This window comes from Cordyceps fumosorosea (genome assembly GCF_001636725.1).
Source record: "Cordyceps fumosorosea ARSEF 2679 chromosome Unknown scaffold_3, whole genome shotgun sequence".
NCBI classification, from domain to species: Eukaryota; Fungi; Ascomycota; class Sordariomycetes; order Hypocreales; family Cordycipitaceae; genus Cordyceps; species Cordyceps fumosorosea.
Window position 1 is genome coordinate 25,568 of NW_017387303.1, and position 18,680 is coordinate 44,247.

Genomic DNA, 18,680 nt, shown 5'->3' on the forward strand with positions numbered 1-18,680 from the left:
ATTGCGCGCTCATGATTTGCCTCCCCCATGCACGGCCTTGGCTAGTATGAAATGCTGGAGCCGTTGGTGTTAGTGGTGGCCGTTATTGCCAGAATGCCCGCCATCTTGGGCACCGGCGGCCGCGCCATGTCCGCAGCGACATCAGGCCAGCAATGGCAAATATGGATGCATTTCGGTGAGATGCACTTCGGTGAGATGCTTGGACTTTCGTTCCACGTGGCTTTTCGGTGAGCAGATAAATTTAAGGTGACGGTGATGAGTGTGGGGAGTGAACATACGACTGGTCGAGAGATGGAGGACGGCCGAGCGAGAAGCGCGTCGGGTTATAGAGGAAGATGTTGTATTGTTTAAAATATCTTTAAAAAGAATAGCTATGCAAATGTGAGATATCCCCTTTAATCCGTCTTCTCTTCTCCTTTGGTTGCTTATACTGACGCCTCGCCTCGCTTTCTTGGTCTTGAAACTACCATTGTCCCACGTTCAACTAGTGTCGTCGTGTCGAGTAACTACTGGCCAGCCGGTCGAAACCAGCCACTCCGGCAAGACGTCCCGGCCTAATTCGGCACGCGGGTCGTGGATCCTGGAGATGCTGGGGCAGGTTGCTATTTGGAGTTGACAGCCCGGAGTGCTGGTATAAATGAACGGGCTATATGACTCCGCTATCACACGACTCAGGGTGTACGTGTGTGGTGGCAAAGGTCAGGTTAGCCGACGATGGGGGCCTTGTTCGCCATGGATGCTGAAGAATTGAACTCGGTGAGAAGCCGAGATGGGGCTGGCTTACTTGACTGGCGCGTCTATTATTGATAAAAAAAAATATAAAATAATATATATATAAAAAGAATAGTGCAAATATTGTCATCGCTGGTGTCAAAAGCGTACAACATGCGAGTCCCAGGCTAGCGTCATCTTAACTTCTCGTGAGGACATTGGCGACTCAGCCACCTGCACCTTCCAAGCCTTTTATTAGTCCCGACGGTGACCTCCCAACTTACTGGGAACTGTTACAAATGCCTACTGCTGCTATCTTTGTTGTGATATAAGTGGAGGCACGTGTGGCGTGAGTCAGCCACTTGTGGCGAAAACAGCCGAGCCGACTCAATCCTTAGAAACAAACTAGGGCACACACTAGGGCTCAGTGGCCTATAAAAGGAGAAAAAGATCAAACCGTCGCTACGAGCGAAAAAAGTAGAAACAACCTCAAGATAGCTAAATTGATTTTGACTCCTCCTACGCTATTTGCTCTCTGACTTAATGCCCACATTAAACCCATTACATAATTCATGAGAATCATCTTCAGCACGTGATCTCCGTGGAAGGGGCGAGACATGGCAGAATGCAAGCGTCTGTGGCGGACAGGCAGACGGACATACAGAGGCTAAAAGGGTTGCCAAGTCGAGTAGGCCGAATCAAGGGCGAAAAAAATACTGTCTTCTAGGGATATTGAACCCCTAATGAGTCCCATGTTCCTGCATAAAGACAATATAATGCTCTATCACACGGTGCAACCATAGTGGAGGAGGGTCGATTCTAGGTTGACCGATTATAGCGGCTTCAAAGTATCAAGTCTGCGGCTGTATTTAGAAGAAAAACTGAAAATGTTGGCGTGGGTCGTAGTTGCGCCGATTCATGCCTCAGCCCATGGTGTGTCAGCCCACGGCAACCCTTTGGTCGCCTCTGCTATGCTCTCGATTTTTCTCCAGGTAAAGTCGCCGTCTTGCGCATTTTCAATTACACTATTCTGATTGCCCATGCCTTGTAGCGAGTGATCAATCTTGCCGTCTCCCATCAAGAAGCGCAAATTGCGCTCCGGCGTCTGGATAGGTTCCGCTAGTACTTTGTCTTTGAAAGGTGGGAGCGGTACACTGGTCACTTGAATGGTGGGCGAGCCATGTGCTTCCATGATCTGCGCGATTTCCGTCATGGATTTCGAATCGCCACTGAGCTGCACCTCGGACGGAACGGAGGCGTGGGGGCTCGATGCGAGCATGGCCAGCGCCTTGCCGACATCGTACATGCTTGTGTAGGATGTGCGCTGCTCGGGAGATCCGACAGCCTCGTATTTTGCATCCTTGGTAAAGAAGCCAAACCACGGGCCGATGGAGTCTTCGAGAAAAAGCCCGGCATAAACTCGACACAATTGTACGCGGGAGCCTAGGAGGCTTTGCGCAAGCTGAAAGTGAGCTTTTTTCTCATCCCACTCTTGATGAGGAAAGTCGTGGATATAGTGATTGACACCAAATTCGGACAAAAAGTACAGCTTGATTGGAGTTTCTAGAATGGCGTGTAGTAGCTGTTCCTTGAAATGGTGTCCAGCCGGGCCGACTCTGAGGACAGTATTAGAATGAGTAAATTGATCAGCACGCCAACGTGCTAAAAGAAAAACGACACGTACGTGTTAATTAAAACATCAACATCGGATAGAACTCTGGTGAGGTTTTTCTCCGAGTAGATTCTCACGATTGCACCCATTGATGCAAGTCGCTCAACGGCAGCCGACTGAGAACGCGCCAGAATGATAATCTGCTTGAACTTATTCTTGTACAATGACTGAAGAATAGATTCCGTAATCTTGGAGCCCAAGTTGCCCGACGCACCGGCAATGGCAACAGTTTGCAGATCCGCCATGACGAAGATATGTTAAGGAGGAAGATATGTTAAGACGTTAGGCAGACAAGACTCGCAAAACACCAAACGTATACTCGTATGGCTGTTATTATAGTGATGAAGATGAGCTGAGATGGAATTAGCCCTGTCGAGATTATGAATTAAGGCTTTAATGCGAGGGATGACTAGCATTCCCGTAGTATAGATAGTGATAAATAGTGTTAACATCATAGTGGAGTGTACATCAAGTTGGGGTTAATAAGGTGCTTATATAAGAAGACGCACTTGTTTATGGCCGTTGTTTTCGGCGTTCCTTGGTAAGATGAAACCCTGCGGCATGGTCCACTTATTAACGCGATCCCATACAGCGGAGTAATGTTGGGGAGGAGCAACACCCCGTTGGACCTCACAAAAACTCAAAGGCACCTTCATAAGGCTCTGCGACGTCCAGTCCTTTTCAAAAGTAACATGTACTTTTTGAGTTGTATTCTCTTCGATTGACGGGCCTTTGTCACTACCATCCCGAATGACTCATCCGGCGTGCACGGCGATGTATCTGATAAGCTGAGTTTCCATTCTATCCTCTCAGGCCCCCAATGCAATCCCCAAGCCAAGATCTCTACCATCACACAACATGGCGCAAAGGTTATGAGTACACCAAGGCTGCATCTTCAGCCGCTGAACGAGGCGCACCTCGTCCACTTCAAAGAGCTCAACTCGTATCGTAAAGTCCCCCGATTTATACACGGTCGAGCGCTCACCGAGCGAGAAGCCACCGACGACCACGCCGCACGATTGGCAGCCGGCACGCTCGTGGCCGGCCTGGTGCCTGGTCTGGCTTTTCAGTCGACGGCGGCGAATTCGTTGGGTGGTGGGCACTGTCGCCCGTCCGGCGGGGGGGACGGCGCGCCGGACCCGACGGCGGCGGATCTGGGCTACCGGCTGCTCCTCAAGTTCTGGCGGCAGGGCCTGGCTAGGGAAGGGGCGCGGGCGCTCGTGCGGCACGGGTTCGCGGCGCTCGGGCTGCAGAGGGCGCGCGGCGACACGATGGCGGCTAACGCGGCGTCGCGCGCGACCATGGCAAGCTGCGGGCTCGCGTACGTGCGCACGTTTTTTGTCGAGTTTGAGGAGCCGCTGCCGGGAACGGAGCTGGGCGAGGTTGAGCATGCCCTGACACGGGAGTAGTGGCGGGCGTTGCCCGCAGATGAAAGGGCATGACAGTTGTTGTGTCTCGGAGCCTGGACGATGCATAAAGGGATTGTCTGATACTAACATGGACGTGAAATTGCGCATCACCTTCTACACAGAGAGGGGGGTCGATGTTGGTTGCGCCCACTGTGCTTGTGGCACAATCCTAGATGATGGCCTTTCCTTTTTGTACATGACTGATGTGCCTCATGTTGCTTTCTTGCCAAATAGCACCAGTCAGGCTACCATAGCCTAGGCGTCCACGGCCGCACACGGAGGCACCGCCCAGCGAGGACCAGCACAGCGTATAACAACTGTCAAGAAGAGATTTCTCACCACCTGCTCTATGCGACAAATCATGCCCTCGGACGACACAACCCCTACTATTATAGTAGGGTAGTTATTTCTCCAAGCCTAAAACCTGCATGTGGCGAAGCTCAGCTAAGCACTGAGAATATTCACTGAGAAAAAGCAGGTCAGTAAGGCGGCCTCCTTCAGCTGGGCCAGGCGACCTGCAGCCTGCTTTCAAAACCCCGCATTCGTCGCACCTGCATCTACACTTCTGGCTCGGTTCTGTTGCCCCTTTTCCCAGAGCGCAATGCAGAAGCGCACTTCCCATTATTACCGCCAGTCTTAGTGCTCTGACGCCATGAATCTGTTGGACCCAGAGGCATACACGATCGCATGGATCGCTCCGCTTCCAATCGAGACAGAGGCTGCCCTAAAGCTACTAGATAGACAAGCGTCACGATGGTCAGTTTGGCGTGAGCCGTGGTGACAGCTATATTTACAAAGCTGGCGAGGTATGCGGTCATAATGTTATCGTCGCCACCATCCCCCGCGGTCAAGTGTACGGCACAGGCGCTGCAGCTGCTGTTGCGACGCATATCAAGAAGTCCTTCCCAAGACTCTGGCTTAGTCTGCTAGTTGGCGTCGCAGCAGGCTTCCCCAATTTCGAATGCGACCCGCCACGTGATATTCGCCTTGGCGATGTTCTTGTTGCCCTGCCCGAGGGTGACAACGCCGGTGTCACTGCTTACGAGTTAGGCAAGGAAACCGGCTCAGATGGGTTCCAGACTCTACGTTACGGTCATGCGTTGCTCCCGACAGATACACTTATTCTGTCAGCTATTAACGACATTATGCTCGAGGGAGCCGATACCGACCTGTTTTTGCGTTACTACAAGGACTTGCGAGAGAAAGACTTGGAGGGCTTTTTCGCCGACCCAGGGCAGGAAAATGATACGCTATATCAAATCGACAACGAGGAAAATAAGCGTCCCCTAACACGCGAACGAAGGCCAGACTCCATGAGGACCCGTATCTGGTATGGGCCGATTGGTTCTGGGGAGAAGCTCATGAAACATTCTCAGAAACGTAATGAGCTCAGCCGACAGGTTCAATATCCTTGGTCTTGAAATGGAGGCGGCTGGAGTTATGACCTGCATTCTCGTCGGCGTCATTCGAGGAGTCTGCGACTACGGAGATGAACACAAGAACAAGCAGTGGCAACCGTATGCGGCTGCGGTGGCTGCTGCCTATGCAAAGGCCGTGTTGGCCCGGATTCCGCCCAAAGTCGCTGTGCGGGTTGAGGGACAAGTCATGCGAAATGGTTAGTAGAAATTGCAACTACTTCTTTTCAAATATTTGAGTTTAAACTGACCCATGGTGGGGAAAGATGCAGTGGACAAGGTGTTCAGCAAACCGAAGCGACATCTTAATGACAGCTCTCTGTCTACTACGGATGGGAGAACTAAGTCTCCACGCATTGAGCGCCCTAGTGCCGAATTTTCAGGATCTTTCGCCAATCCAGAGTCACATTCACAACAGGAAAAGTCTCGATGAGGACCAAAAAGAGGCGCTGCTGAAATCATTGGCATTTGATCAAATCGAAAGTCGACATAACACCATCGAGAAAGCATATGGAAAACCCTGCGAATGGCTAGCTAAAACGCCCGAGTATATCGACTGGTTTGAATCTCCCGACAAGCTCGCCGAACATCACGGATTGCTATGGATCAAAGGACATCCAGGGGCGGGAAAGTCGACACTCATGAAGTCTGCTCTACATAAAGCCCAGAAAACAAACAGGGGCATCTTCATATCGTTCTTCTTTAATGCCCGGGGAGATGAGCTTGAACAATCGACCATCGGCATGTATCGATCGTTGCTGTTCCAGCTTCTTGAGAAACTACCGCGACTTCAAACCGCCTTCAGCTCTCTTGGACGAGCTGCACGGAGTGGGAATATTCCGCAGTGGTCCATCGAGTCCCTCAAGTCACTTTTTGAAAACGCCGTTCAGAATCTTGAGCAGTCTCCGTTGACCTGCTTTATTGACGCTTTGGATGAGTGTGGCGTCACACAGATTCGGAACATGATATCCTTCTTCGAGGATGTGGGTGAAATGGCAGTAGCCCTGGGTATATCGTTCCGAGTCTGCCTTTCCAGTAGACATTACCCGCATATTGCTATTTCGAAAGGGCTCAGCTTAGATCTTGGACAACAGCACGGCCATGATCAGGATATTATTAGCTACGTGAAGGGGAAGCTAAGTATTGGACGTGATAAGGGTGCTGAGCAAATCCGGACGCAACTCATAGAGAAGTCAGCAGGAATCTTTATTTGGGTCGTCCTCGTGATAGGGATTCTGCAGCAAGAGCATGACGACGGCTATACCCATATGCTCGAACAAAGGCTAAAAGATATTCCGGGAGACCTGAATGATCTTTTCCGTGATATTCTGACTCGCGACAGTCGTCATCAAGCTGAACTCCTTCTGTGTATTCAGTGGGTGTTATTCGCCAGAAAGCCATTGCGAAAAGAGCAGCTACATGTGGCGATTCTGGTCGGTGCTGATCCAGTCGCAGCATCACACCAGAACATGGACGAAACTGGAGATGCAGATACGACAAGATTCATCCTAAGCTCCTCCAAAGGGCTTGTCGAGGCCAACAAGTCCCAACGGAAACAGCAGGTTCAATTTATTCACGAGCCAGTCAGAGAATTCTTTCTCAGGGACGGCTTGAGGAGAATCTGGCCTGGACTTAGAAGGGACTTCCGCGGGGAAAGCCACGAGCGACCGAAGCAGTGCTGTATTGAATATATGAGAATTGCCGAACGAAGTGTTGACTTTGAGTCCGGGAGGCCAGCTTTCTCGGTGTCTGATAGATGGGGTTGGAAGTGGGACGTTCACGGTTCGATGCGAAAGCTCTGTGAATCGATGGAAACGAAATTTCCACTTTTGGAGTACGCTTTTCGGACAGTTCTGCACCATGCGAATGAAGCAGCACGCTTTGGCGTTGATCAAGAGAGTTTTCTCCACAGCTTTGACGTTGCTGGCTGGCTGAAGTTTGAACCTATATTCGAGCAGCATGGACGCCGTGTTCATTTGCCAACCACAAGCCTTTTATACTTTCTCGCAGAGTACAATGCGGCAAAGCTAATTGAAGTTCACCCTAACAAACTATGTGGGTTTGAAGTTGTGGAGGGTGAGGACCAATATGGCATGCCGATTCTGGCAGCAGTGGCTACCAATAGTCGCCAGGCAGTCTACACGCTGTTGAAGGCCCAGGCGGATGCAGAGCCGCCAACATCTCCCCTTCATAGCTTGTGCGAGCAATACGATCAGGATATAAACAAGCGAAGCGGGACAGGACGCGCCTTCGCTTTTTCGAAGGGGAAGGGCACGTTTGGAAATTTAGTGGCCGCCGGCGATGAACAAGTCGTTACCTTTGCGATGGCTTCTGCCAGAATAAATCACAATATTGACTGGAAAGGAATGGATGGCGCGAGCGCGTTATGTTGTGCTCTCAGGGGTGGACTTGACACCCCAGTGCAAGTACTGCTTGATAAAGGAGCCCGCGCTGATGTGCCTGATGGAACTGGCTTGACAGCGCTACATTGTTCCGCCAGAAAAGGGCAAGAGTCGATGGTGTCGCTGTTCCTTGCTAACAGAGTCAATGTGGATGTCCACACCACCGCTGGCAAAACGCCGTTGCATTACGCTGCACAAGAAGGACATGTAGCCGTAGTGCAAATGCTCCTTGCAGGAGGTGCTGAGTTCCAAAGGGTAACAAAGTTTGGCGGCTCGGTATTGCATGTTGCGGTTGAAAAGGGAGATGAGGCGGTGGTACGGCTGCTCCTTGATTATGGCTCTGATACTGAGGTGGTTGCCAAGTACCACAAATCTACGCCACTGCTTCTCGCTGCTGAGAACGGACATGTGGCCATGGTAGAGCTACTGCTTGCTAGGGGCGCTGATGTTGACGCGGTTGATGAAAAAAGGTATACACCACTACTTTACGCTGCTGGAAGGGGGCACGAAACCGCGGCGCAGCTGCTCCTTGATAAAGGTGCCAACATCAAAGCGGAAACTATCGATCGTTTCTCAGCACTTTACTTTGCTATAAGCAGGAGCCATGAGGCTGTAATACGGTTGCTCCTTAATTATGGCGCTGATGTTGAAGCGGTGGTAGCTGGCTATGGTATGAGCAGCTTACATTTGGCTGCTCAAGGAGAATCTAGAGCAGTAGTACAGGTACTCCTTGACCATGGCGCCAACATTCACGCCACAGATCTTGCTGGCAATACGTCGCTACACTTTGCTACCCAAAGGGGAAGTCCGGATGTAGGGCGACTCCTTTACGAGCGAGGCGCCAACATGTACGCTACGAATCATGGCGGCAAAACGCTACTACATTTGGCTGCCTCAGAGGGAAATAAAACCATAGCGCAGCTACTCCTTGACCTGGGTGCCAACATTTACGCTACAGACCATGACGACGAGACGCCACTACATTCAGTCGTCAGAGTATCACCCTACCCAACTACCGGGGACCTTGAGCCCGTGACACACCTACTACTTGAACGAGGAGCTAATATTTACGCTTCTGATAGCAGCGGCAATACTCCATTATCTCTGGCCAACTCTCTCCCCGATAGTGATGCTAGGAAGACCTCAACTTTTCAGAAACTTGCCGAAATAGAGACGCACGAGCCTGACGTGGAGGGTTTGCTATGGCCTTCGCCCCCGCACGGATATGTTAGTGACAGCGAGAATCATTGAATGTTAGAAAAACATATACTATACTTTACTAAGAAGAGAGAAGAAAGCTATTTATAACTAATTACTTCTAATCCTATTTACGTTTATAGAGAGCTATTTTACTATACGTTATATTCTATGTTTATATAAAAATATAGAATCTCTTAATCTATTATCTACTATTACTAGAGTAGTAATATTACATATTAAAACAATGATTTATAAGACATCTTCCTATAAAGAGTCTCTATCTTCACTTTAGGCTTATAGTTGGTTATATAGTTAGTTTTATTAATACAAGTATAAAAGACTTTAGCTATAATAAAAAATAGAGAGTAAAAAAAGAGAGAGTAAAAAACAGTAGTCCATTATAGTATTATAGTCTATAGAGTGTTATATATAAAAGAGTTACTATAAAGAGGTAAGATTATTGTTCAGAGTTGTTCAAAAAAAGACTTCTTTTTTAAGTAAGTTAATTAATTCAGTTATTATGAGAATATATTTACTATATTCTAGCTGTTTTATAACTATCTCTTTACTATTGCTTCCTATACCGTCTTTATACTAGCAGAGTCCTTTAATAGTCGGCTTATTACCAATATTACCGCCTTTGAGGATAGTAAGGGCATCGTGAGGAGGTTAGTTAGGCGCGCGCTTTTCCAAGTTGCGTAGTCAGATGTTGATTTTAAATGGACTCTTGGCGGCGGAGACATCTCCATAGACGATTCGGCCGAGGGCGATGCAACCATGGCCATTTGCACGCCGCTCGGCTGCCAACATTTCTTGCTGGCCTCGTGGTCTCGGGCCACGATTGGTTCCTTGTCATCACGACCGCTGATGGACCTAAGACGGTTTTTGGAGGAAGCTGGCCAGTGGGAGCACGTCGAGCACGAGGGGTATCTACCAGATCATCCGGACCCTACAGTATCTGGGGCGCTGGGTGCGCGATGTCCACTGGCCCTGTATTCGACGTATGGTGGAGGAGGCTGATCAATGGTGGCGGGCTCTTTGCCTACCGATTTGTGATTACTCCTATGCCTAAGCGCTACTCTTATCATGCCAGACGGGGGAAAGGTGTTATCTGTCGAAGACGCTCTTCCGCAGCTCTAACCTCGTCCTCGTGCACCGGCTTGCCTTCCTGGCGATCATGCATGGCATTGAGAAGAAAGAGCTGGTCCGCAATTTCGGGCCAATCCGTTGCCGACCGGCAGTCCTTCCGAGGCTTGGTGGTGGGCTGGATCCTCCGCTCATATCTATCGCGGAATATGTGAAAGCGCGAGAAGGCTTCCCAGGCATCCCAGCGCCAACGGTTGCCCGCGGAAGCAAGAATTGGAAGCGGAGCTGGGTTAGGTGTCGCGCAACCCGACTCTACCTCGCCGAACAGGAATCGCATGAGGTTGTCAGATTGTATAGATGTAGGGGGATATAGTGTCCGAGGTCCTTTCCTCAGAGACGAGTGCAAGTACAATTCCCTGCACTGAGGACGGGGTCAGCGTTACAGTCTGGCGATGTAGACGAGGGGATGCTCACCTCACTGTGTGTTTCGCCTCTATTAAACAAAACAACTCCACTAAATATTCTTACTTCAGCCTAGTAGCCTACTACATCCGTAATACTGTTTGGGTATTACTCACTCGTAAGATATGAGTAGTGGCAAAGCGCTATTAGCGCACGATACTAGTCCTATCGGTTTAGATCCTAAGGCTCGTCTCTCTATCGTTTATATTCTTTGTGTGCGTGACGGGACTCTTTCTGTTAAAATACATACACTGCTATTTAGTGGCACGATACGGCTAGAAGCTCGATGAGTCTTAGTGAGAAGGCCCGTATGCCCAGTTTAGCAGCTTAGAAGGATGATAGGAGCTACGATAGTATGTAAGCTAACACTAAACACAATAGTATCTTATCGAGGATTGAATTCAACTTACAAATGAGGAGAAACGCAGCGTTATTGTGTCAAACTGATCGCGAAGCTGGCGGGTACGGTCAAGGACACCAGGATAAAGCTCTTTGTGGTTAATTACCGGGTGACCCTCTTACTAATAGTAAAACTCCAGGGTATGAAGCAGACGTAGGAATACCATCTAATATTTTAGCATAAGTAAGCTCTACAATTTCTGTATGAAAAATGCGAAGGAGTGCTTTAATGAAACTGGTTCGATGCTGCTCATCGAGGTGGCCAAGATTGGCTTGTTCGGGGAATGCCACAGTGTCTCCCCCTCCCATCGTCAAGCGGGAAAGTTGGAGTTAATGAAGAGAAGGGCAACAATGAAATGAAGCACGTGCGAATATTAACCTGAAAACAACAGGATGAGATAAGTAAAAAGTTCTGGATAGCTCCTCCATGATAACTTAAGAGTCAGGATTGGAATGACGGGTTGTCTGATGACCCAGGACAGGCAAACCCCTGGGAGAATTGTGATTGGCGGAGTCTTACTTAGTGATAGGAGTGGCAAGACAAACCTTAACCGCCGGGCTTGCGTTAGCACATTTACACCAATGAATTGCTACGACTTCCGACCTTCACGTTAGCTATGGTTGGGCCAGGCGGCGCTTAGCGCACTGCCGCTTTGGTGACGTCGGCGAAGCTCACTGATTTCTGCACGGCGCAAGCATTTCAACTTTTCAACAAGGATCACGGGAAGTGGGTAAGTGGCGAGTGATGTTACTAGTGCGCGATCTGCCGGCGCCAACTATATTTGCCGAACCAGACGGGATTGGCTTAATGCCCTCGCCGTACCGCATATAGTCGTGGAAGTGGCGACTTTTGATCAGCCATATATAGTATTGCATTGAAGCTAGTTGGCGACGTAACTCGACTCATGCTTTGATATTGGCATCAGCATGGCCGAATACCAGAGCGAAAATCCACAAATCGCGAGAGAGTCTCGTCTTCACGCCTTGTACGGTGACAAGCTGCCCAGAAACAGACTACTTAAAGGCCAGCTAAAGGTAAGCCAAACCGGAAGCAATCATTTCGCTTTACCACCCTGCGTGGCAAACTCTGATAGCCTGCGCAGGAAAGGGTTTATTTCGACTCTGGTGATCATGCCGTTTCGCAAGCCCATAGGTCCACGAACATTGGCGAGGTAGACACAGGGATAAAGCACCCCTTTCGCGAGAACATCTCTCATCCAGTATCTGCCGTGCCTGCTTCTAGCAATGTCTCAGCTGGGGGTAGTGATACGAACACATATGACGGGCAGCAGTCTACTGAGGTAAAAAACGAGAGTAGTCTTCACGAGCAGGTTTCTCGAACTCAGGCACAGGATAAAAACATGGCAAATATTTCTAAAGCTTAGTTTGATAAATCTTTTTTTAAAATCCCGATACTACGCCTTTTACCCACTACTATTATGAAGCTAGGGTTTAGGGGTGATTGTACTCTGTTCTGCTATTCTAGTATATCTATGGGTATCGAAGGAATGGCCTATTGATATGGATGTAGATTGACGGGATTGAGCATGAAAAGACACCTCTTGCGGACTAAAAACGAACAGAAAAGCTCAAGGGGAGGAGATTGCAGCCCAGGCTAATCAAGGCGGACATGAGAACTCTACCTCCACGTGTACGTGCGAGCACTTGGGCCCCATGTACCCCAACGGGCAGCTTTGTCCGAAGAAAAAAAGCTGGGGACTAGGACCATGGAAAATTTAAAGTTTAGTCGTGTCTTGAGGATTCGAAATTCGAGAACTGCTACGTCATGTTACGTAGGCGGCATTTAGTGAGCTGTTTAGCATTCGGGAGCGGGAGGAACAAGGCAGCGAGCACTGGCAAGCAGTCAGTACCAAAGTCTAGTTAGGCCTCGCGTGGGTTCTCCATCCAGAGCTTCCTTAACTACTAGTTAGGTGCCTGTCTGCTCTACTAACGTGCTTGTCACAGGAGCTTGCTAGCCTCGAGACAGCTTGGGATCGTAAAATAGATTGGCCATCGCCCGTCCTTGGTGCCCGCTAAGGTGGAGTCATGAGAAAAAAGTCTGACCTATAACAAGCTGCGGAGCGGGCGCTCGACAACACCTCTGCAGCTACCCCGCTTTTGTTTGCATTTCGTCTTTCAGCACCCTCAGTTTTGTGATCCATCACGACGGGTCTCCTTACTTCCTCGCTTTATTGATTTCGTTGTGAAGCGGCTGCCACGCTCCACCGCCTCGTCCCGTGATGAATCCGCAATCCCCAGAGGAGGCTATTCGAGCCCATTGCAGCTGGCTGCCAACCAGCGCAACGCTCTTTTCTCCCGGTTCATTTCTCAGCCCATATCAATATGAGCTTCGTTGTCCCGCGCACTGAAACCGCAAGCCCGACTGCAGAAAGTGCAACATACACATACACAATACGCAGTGACCTACCGTCCTACGCAACGGCGAATCTAGGGCCCTTGACTACGACATTCACGCCCAAACAAGGCTGCGACTCCCTCACGGCGAGCACAGCGTGGGATAACACCAAGTCGGTTTTTATCCGCTTTGATTACGCCAAAACCTGTGATGGATCCAGTACGCGCGTCGCCACAGATTGCCTGCCACCCCTCTTCGCCTCTGCCGCCAGCGCCCTTGGTGTTGCTGCTCGGGCTCCGAACCCGGTGCCTCGGATACTCCCTGTGTATTCTCCAGGCACCATTTGTCCCACGGGTTACTGGCCTGCCTGTGGAGTTTCAAGGCAGGCGGATTTCTTGATCGCGGAAGGCCTAGGCACGGGAAAGACGGGTCAGTTTAATGCTGAGACGACGGGCGGTCTGCTCAAGGCCGGGCAGGCTGCAACAGGCTGCTGCCGCAGGTAAGCACCTCAAGCAGCGAAAGTAAGAGGCGAAGACAGCCTCTGTCTTTTATAGCATAGCTGACAGAAGCATCCACGCGACAGTGGGTTTACTTGCGACCCCAACAATCAATACGGCTGTAAATCTTCCGCAACCTCGGGCGACGTAATCACCGCCAATGCCACCGCCTGCGGCACTGTGTTAGGGACATACACTTCCAACGCAACCTTCAGCTTGTTCGCAACAGGCCCCTGCATCATCCTCGTAAACGACCTACCGAGCTCCAAAACTGCAGCCTCCTCATCTTCAAGCAATAGCGCAGCTACAAGCAACAGCTCACCTGCAAGCAGTAGTTCATCTACCAACAGCGGTGACTTATCAGTCGGCGCAAAAGCGGCCATCGGGGTTTGCGTGCCGCTCTTTTCCGTGTTTGCCTTTTTGGGCATATTCACGCTGCTACGCCGACGTCGACGCCAGGCCGCGAGCCAGACTGGCAGTGCCGTTGAAGGGGAGGAAGGAGGTGCGGCGGCAGCGGGCGGCGACTGGGCATACACGCCGGAGCTGGAGGGCACGGATCCCCGCCATCCCCGCCAGTCGTTGATGATGGGGAGCGACGCCTCCGGACGCGTCGTGTCGCAGCTCTCAGACGGCTCTGCACGGCTGAGCCACTTCATCAGCGGCCTCGACGGGGCGCCGGAGCTCCACAGCTCGATGCCACGACTGCACCAGGAGATCGTGGAGCTGCCGGCGGAGGAAGCCGCGGCCACTGAGGCAAGGCAACGTCGAGTTTACACCTAGTTGGGACATCGAATCAGAAATTGCATGAGGCAAGTTGCGGGCTTTTATTCGAGGTATGCGGATGATCCTGGGAGTCGGGTACGCGAACGGACACCCCATGTCAGAGACTACATAAGTCGCTCGCGTTTTAACAGGCTGCATAATAGGGGGATATTTAGATGCAAGAAGGCGTTTCTATCGAAGCTCTATCTTGGTTTGAGAGAATCCAGGTCTGTAATGATAATGAGAAACCACGTCTACAATTGAACTATCAACTTACCTGCTCTCAATTGACCAGGCGCCAGTGATTTGACTGCTCATGGAGTTGTGGTGGCCGGCGCTTCACAACTCTGCTGGCAAAAAAGGGCATCTAAGCCTCGGAAGATCGACTTCATGTCCCGCTCGAGCCACGATTCGCAGCGCCACTGGTGATATTTATCGCCTCCTGTCTCTCCGTGCTCTTACCGTAGACCAGCAGGCGCGCAACGAGATACATACTGTACATACGCCCGGCCGTCCGTCCAGACGTGGGACCGGATGTGGCCGAAGATGCGATTTGGCGGGGGCCAGGCGGCAGTACGATCCAACGCTGTACTGAGTACGGAATGACCCGAATTAGAGCTAGCGCTGTACCCTAAAAGTTTCCAGCAAATAGGAACAAAACGGCCAGCTTCCGTCGTCGTCGCCGCCGCCACAGGCACAGCCACATCGAGTTGTGCCTGGCTGGCAGGCAGTTGGCAGGCTAGTCTACAATCACAGAATAGTTATGCTGGTACAAAACGCAGGTCCATGCATACCTGGTAACTGTGCCTGCAAAAATTTACAGCGACGGTACGCTGCGGCAAGTTGGTTGTACAATTACGAAAACGACAAAAGGACGGGTCCAGATAATCCCGATGGCAAGAAATAGTTCTCGGCCACTTTCCCGAAAAAAATGCATGTGACGAAAAAATCTAGACATCCAGTGCTAATGTGGAAAGGCTGCGCTGCGCCTGCGCGACGTCTTGGCGGATTAATTCAGTTTCGCGATTGGCTCGTAAGCTGGCTGTCTGATGGATGCTCACTCATAATCGCCGGGAATGCGAATTTGTTCTGGCTAGGCATGCAGTACCACGAGAACAGGAGATGCGTGGCAAGATTTGGTAAGCCAGCCACAGCCAACGTTCGCCGTTGACAGACAGAAAACGCGGCTACAATTCACGTCACTCCCCGATTGGAGATGGCCGGCGAAAGGTTTATGAAAGCTTGACATGTATATATGCTACGTAGCTGCCTGCAGCCGATTGCATTGGTGAGCGATGCTTGGTGACTTGATTAAAACGTCCTTGAAAACACGCTCTCTGGTAACTCGAATGCACACTGGCGTTGTATCCATCCACTTGGTTCAACCAAGGTCATTAGAATAAATAGAACCCATTCTTTAAAGTCATTGATTGCACCAGCAACGAGAAGGCAATCAATCGGGGCTAAAAGGCCAGTGTAAAAGCACAGTTTCGTTCTCAATCCACACTGTCCTCAACCTCCGACAATAGCTCGTGATCCTTGGTAGCTCCCCAACTTGACTCCTAAATAGGAAGCCCTAGTTAACTACCACACAGCACACCAACCCTCCTTTTGCGGGCAGACGCGCGGAAAACAAAGGCCAATTCAACAGCAGTGGCCGGGCCGTCCTCTCCCCCCTGACGCCATCATGTTGGCCATGCCCACGCTTCGGCAGTCAGCCTGCCACCGGCTACCCACCCGACCGCGGGCCGCGCAGGGGCACCTTCGTACGTATACGCCGAAGACGACAGCACGCTTCACCTCGAGCTCATCTGGCGGTTCCGTTGGCCTTGGCCGCGCCAAAGCCGCCCTGTATGCGACTACCCTCGCCGCGACGGGCTACGTCGGTTATCTGTACGTCACGGACACGCGTGCCTCGCTCCTCCACCAACACATCGTCCCGCCGCTACTACGCACTCTCTTCCCCGACGCCGAGGATGCGCACCACACGGGCTCCGGGGTCCTACAGTTTCTCTACGAGGCGAACCTGCACCCGCGCGAACGTCAGCCCCGCCATGCTGAGCCCTCCAAGCTCACGACCGAGGTGTTTGGCGCAGCGATTGACAACCCGGTCGGCATCTCGGCTGGCCTGGATAAGGACGGCCAGATGACGGACATCTTGTTCGGCCTCGGCGCCGGCGTCGTCGAGGTTGGCGGCATCACGCCGCTCGCGCAAGCCGGCAACGAGCGCCCGCGGTGCTTCCGCGTCCCCGGGCTCGACGGGCTCGTCAACCGCTACGGCCTCAACTCGCAGGGCGCCGACGCCGTGGCCCAGAGGCTGCGCACGCGCGTCCGCCGCTTCGCCAGGGAGATTGGCGCCACGGAGGAGGAGGTACTTAACGGCGAGGCCCGCGTGCCGCCGGGCAGCCTGGCTGAGGGCCGGCTGCTCGCGGTGCAGATCGCCAAGAACAAGGAGACGGACGAGAAGGACCAGGCCGCAGTGGCGGCCGACTACGTGTACTGCGTGAACCGGCTGGCACGGTACGCCGACATTGTCGTCGTCAACGTCAGCAGCCCCAACACGCCGGGGCTGCGCGACCTGCAGGCGACGGAGCCGCTGACGCGCCTGCTGACGGCGGTGGTGGAGGCGGCGCGCAGGACGGAGGGCCGGCGGCCGCCGCCCAAGGTGATGGTCAAGGTGTCGCCGGACGAGGACGACGACGCGCAGATGGCGGGCGTGGTCGAGGCGGTGCACCGCAGCGGCGTCGACGGCGTCATCGTCGGCAACACGACCAAGCGCCGCACCGGCATCGTGCCCGAGGGCGTGTCGCTATCAGCCAAGGACCGGCGCTCGCTGGGCGAGACGGGCGGCTACTCGGGGCCGGCCATGTTCTCGCGCACGCTGGACCTGGTCGGGCGGTACCGCAAGATGATGGACGCGTACGCGCTCGAGGCGGCCGGCGCTGCCGAGGCCGACGCTGCGAAGGCCGACGCTGCGCGCAAGACGCTGTTCGCGACGGGAGGTATCACCAATGGCGAGCAGGCTCTGCAGGTGCTCAACGCAGGCGCGAGCGTGGCCATGGTGTACACGACCATGGTGTACGGCGGCGCGGGCACGATTACGAGGATCAAGGGCGAGATGGAGAAGCGGGTATGAGGGCATAGAAAGCGAAGCAAAGAAAAGGAAAAAAGCCAAGCACAGAGGCATGCATGTTTTTTGTTCAAAAGGGCGTCATGATACAATAAAGCAATTTCATTTGTCGTGTCATTTCCTTCATTGTGAGGTTTTATTAGCCCGTCGGACGGCATAATTGTTGGCTGCAGGATGCAAGGCGGCTGCACGTGCAGGGCCTTTGGATGCGCGATTCTACCGCGCCAACAATTATGTGTTACGTGGCTCTAGGGCTGAGAGATTGATGCCAAGACAATTCTTTGACATTTGAATGGATGCCGATAGCCAGGAGGCTGGAGCTAGTTGGCTTCGTATGGTCGATGATGCCTGCATGGACACTGTGGTATCTGCAGTGCACTGCCGGGGGGTGGGCGATGCTATGTATGTACTAACGAATAAATAAAAGCGGACAGCGAGTGACAGGGATGGGGCTGTGCAACAGAAAATGCGTACATAAGGCGAGGCAAGGCTACTGTGGCGGAGGCCATCGAGTACTAAACTTACTTGCCGTTTGCAGTGGATAGCTTTCTTCCAAATCTTGATGGCATCTTGTGGCCTCTTCATCTTTTCATAAAATACGCAGATTGGACCGACCCTCATCTTCGTTACACACAGCTCCGCCAATCATCGACTCAAGGCTTCCGACAGCTTATCAATCAACCCATCGTTGTGTCCCCGCATCCTTGCTTAGCCTTCTAGCAACCAAACGGCTCGCGACGGCTCTTGAGCGAAACCCGCATGCGCAAACGAAGGTTTTCAGCAAAACCAAAGGCCCGGGAGGATCGCATAGTGATATTGTCGCCGGCATGTCGACGCCGGAGTACATACCTAATGAGCAGCCGGCTCGCCGAGCGGTATGACGGAGACTGCAAGTCCAAACTCACTGACAAGATCGTGAGAGCTAATGTCGGCCATGGCCCCTTAGTGCGACCAGTGCAGACGTAGCAAGGTGCGTCAGGTTTTCAGACGAGCAAATCAGCGTGGATAATGAACGCTTACCGCTCACTCATTTGACGCATAGACGCGATGTGATAAAAAGGTGCCCTGTTCCAGTTGCAAGTCGGCCAAGCGCACATGCACGACAACGGGTGCCGAAAACCCTGGCCTGCAGCGCAAGCAGCGCATTCACATCTCATCGCTATAGTGCGTATTCCTGAC

At 52.0% G+C, this 18,680-nt stretch overlaps 5 protein-coding genes across 5 annotated transcripts; 4 read left to right on the forward strand and 1 right to left on the reverse strand.

Annotated features, from left to right (window-relative positions):
* Window positions 1–1,627: 1,627 nt before the first annotated feature.
* ISF_01690 (isoflavone reductase family protein) lies at window positions 1,628–2,628 on the reverse strand (the record flags this gene model as incomplete). The annotated part of the gene is made up of 2 exons (XM_018845297.1): window positions 1,628–2,327; window positions 2,396–2,628. The coding sequence occupies 2 exons, from the start codon at window positions 2,626–2,628 to the stop codon at window positions 1,628–1,630; spliced, it is 933 nt and encodes a 310-aa protein (XP_018707020.1).
* A 627-nt stretch (window positions 2,629–3,255) lies between these two features.
* ISF_01691 (Acyl-CoA N-acyltransferase) lies at window positions 3,256–3,792 on the forward strand (the record flags this gene model as incomplete). Its single annotated transcript, XM_018845298.1, has 1 exon — window positions 3,256–3,792. The coding sequence occupies one exon, from the start codon at window positions 3,256–3,258 to the stop codon at window positions 3,790–3,792; it is 537 nt and encodes a 178-aa protein (XP_018707021.1).
* Window positions 3,793–5,214: 1,422 nt separating this feature from the next.
* On the forward strand, window positions 5,215–5,412 carry ISF_01692 (hypothetical protein; the record flags this gene model as incomplete). Its single annotated transcript, XM_018845299.1, has 1 exon — window positions 5,215–5,412. One exon carries the CDS (start codon window positions 5,215–5,217, stop codon window positions 5,410–5,412), a length of 198 nt encoding a protein of 65 aa, XP_018707022.1.
* Window positions 5,413–13,099: 7,687 nt separating this feature from the next.
* Window positions 13,100–14,389, forward strand: ISF_01693 (hypothetical protein; the record flags this gene model as incomplete). The annotated part of the gene is made up of 2 exons (XM_018845300.1): window positions 13,100–13,611; window positions 13,696–14,389. The coding sequence occupies 2 exons, from the start codon at window positions 13,100–13,102 to the stop codon at window positions 14,387–14,389; spliced, it is 1,206 nt and encodes a 401-aa protein (XP_018707023.1).
* Window positions 14,390–16,058: 1,669 nt separating this feature from the next.
* Window positions 16,059–17,507, forward strand: ISF_01694 (Aldolase-type TIM barrel; the record flags this gene model as incomplete). The annotated part of the gene is made up of 1 exon (XM_018845301.1): window positions 16,059–17,507. The coding sequence occupies one exon, from the start codon at window positions 16,059–16,061 to the stop codon at window positions 17,505–17,507; it is 1,449 nt and encodes a 482-aa protein (XP_018707024.1).
* Window positions 17,508–18,680: the final 1,173 nt, after the last annotated feature.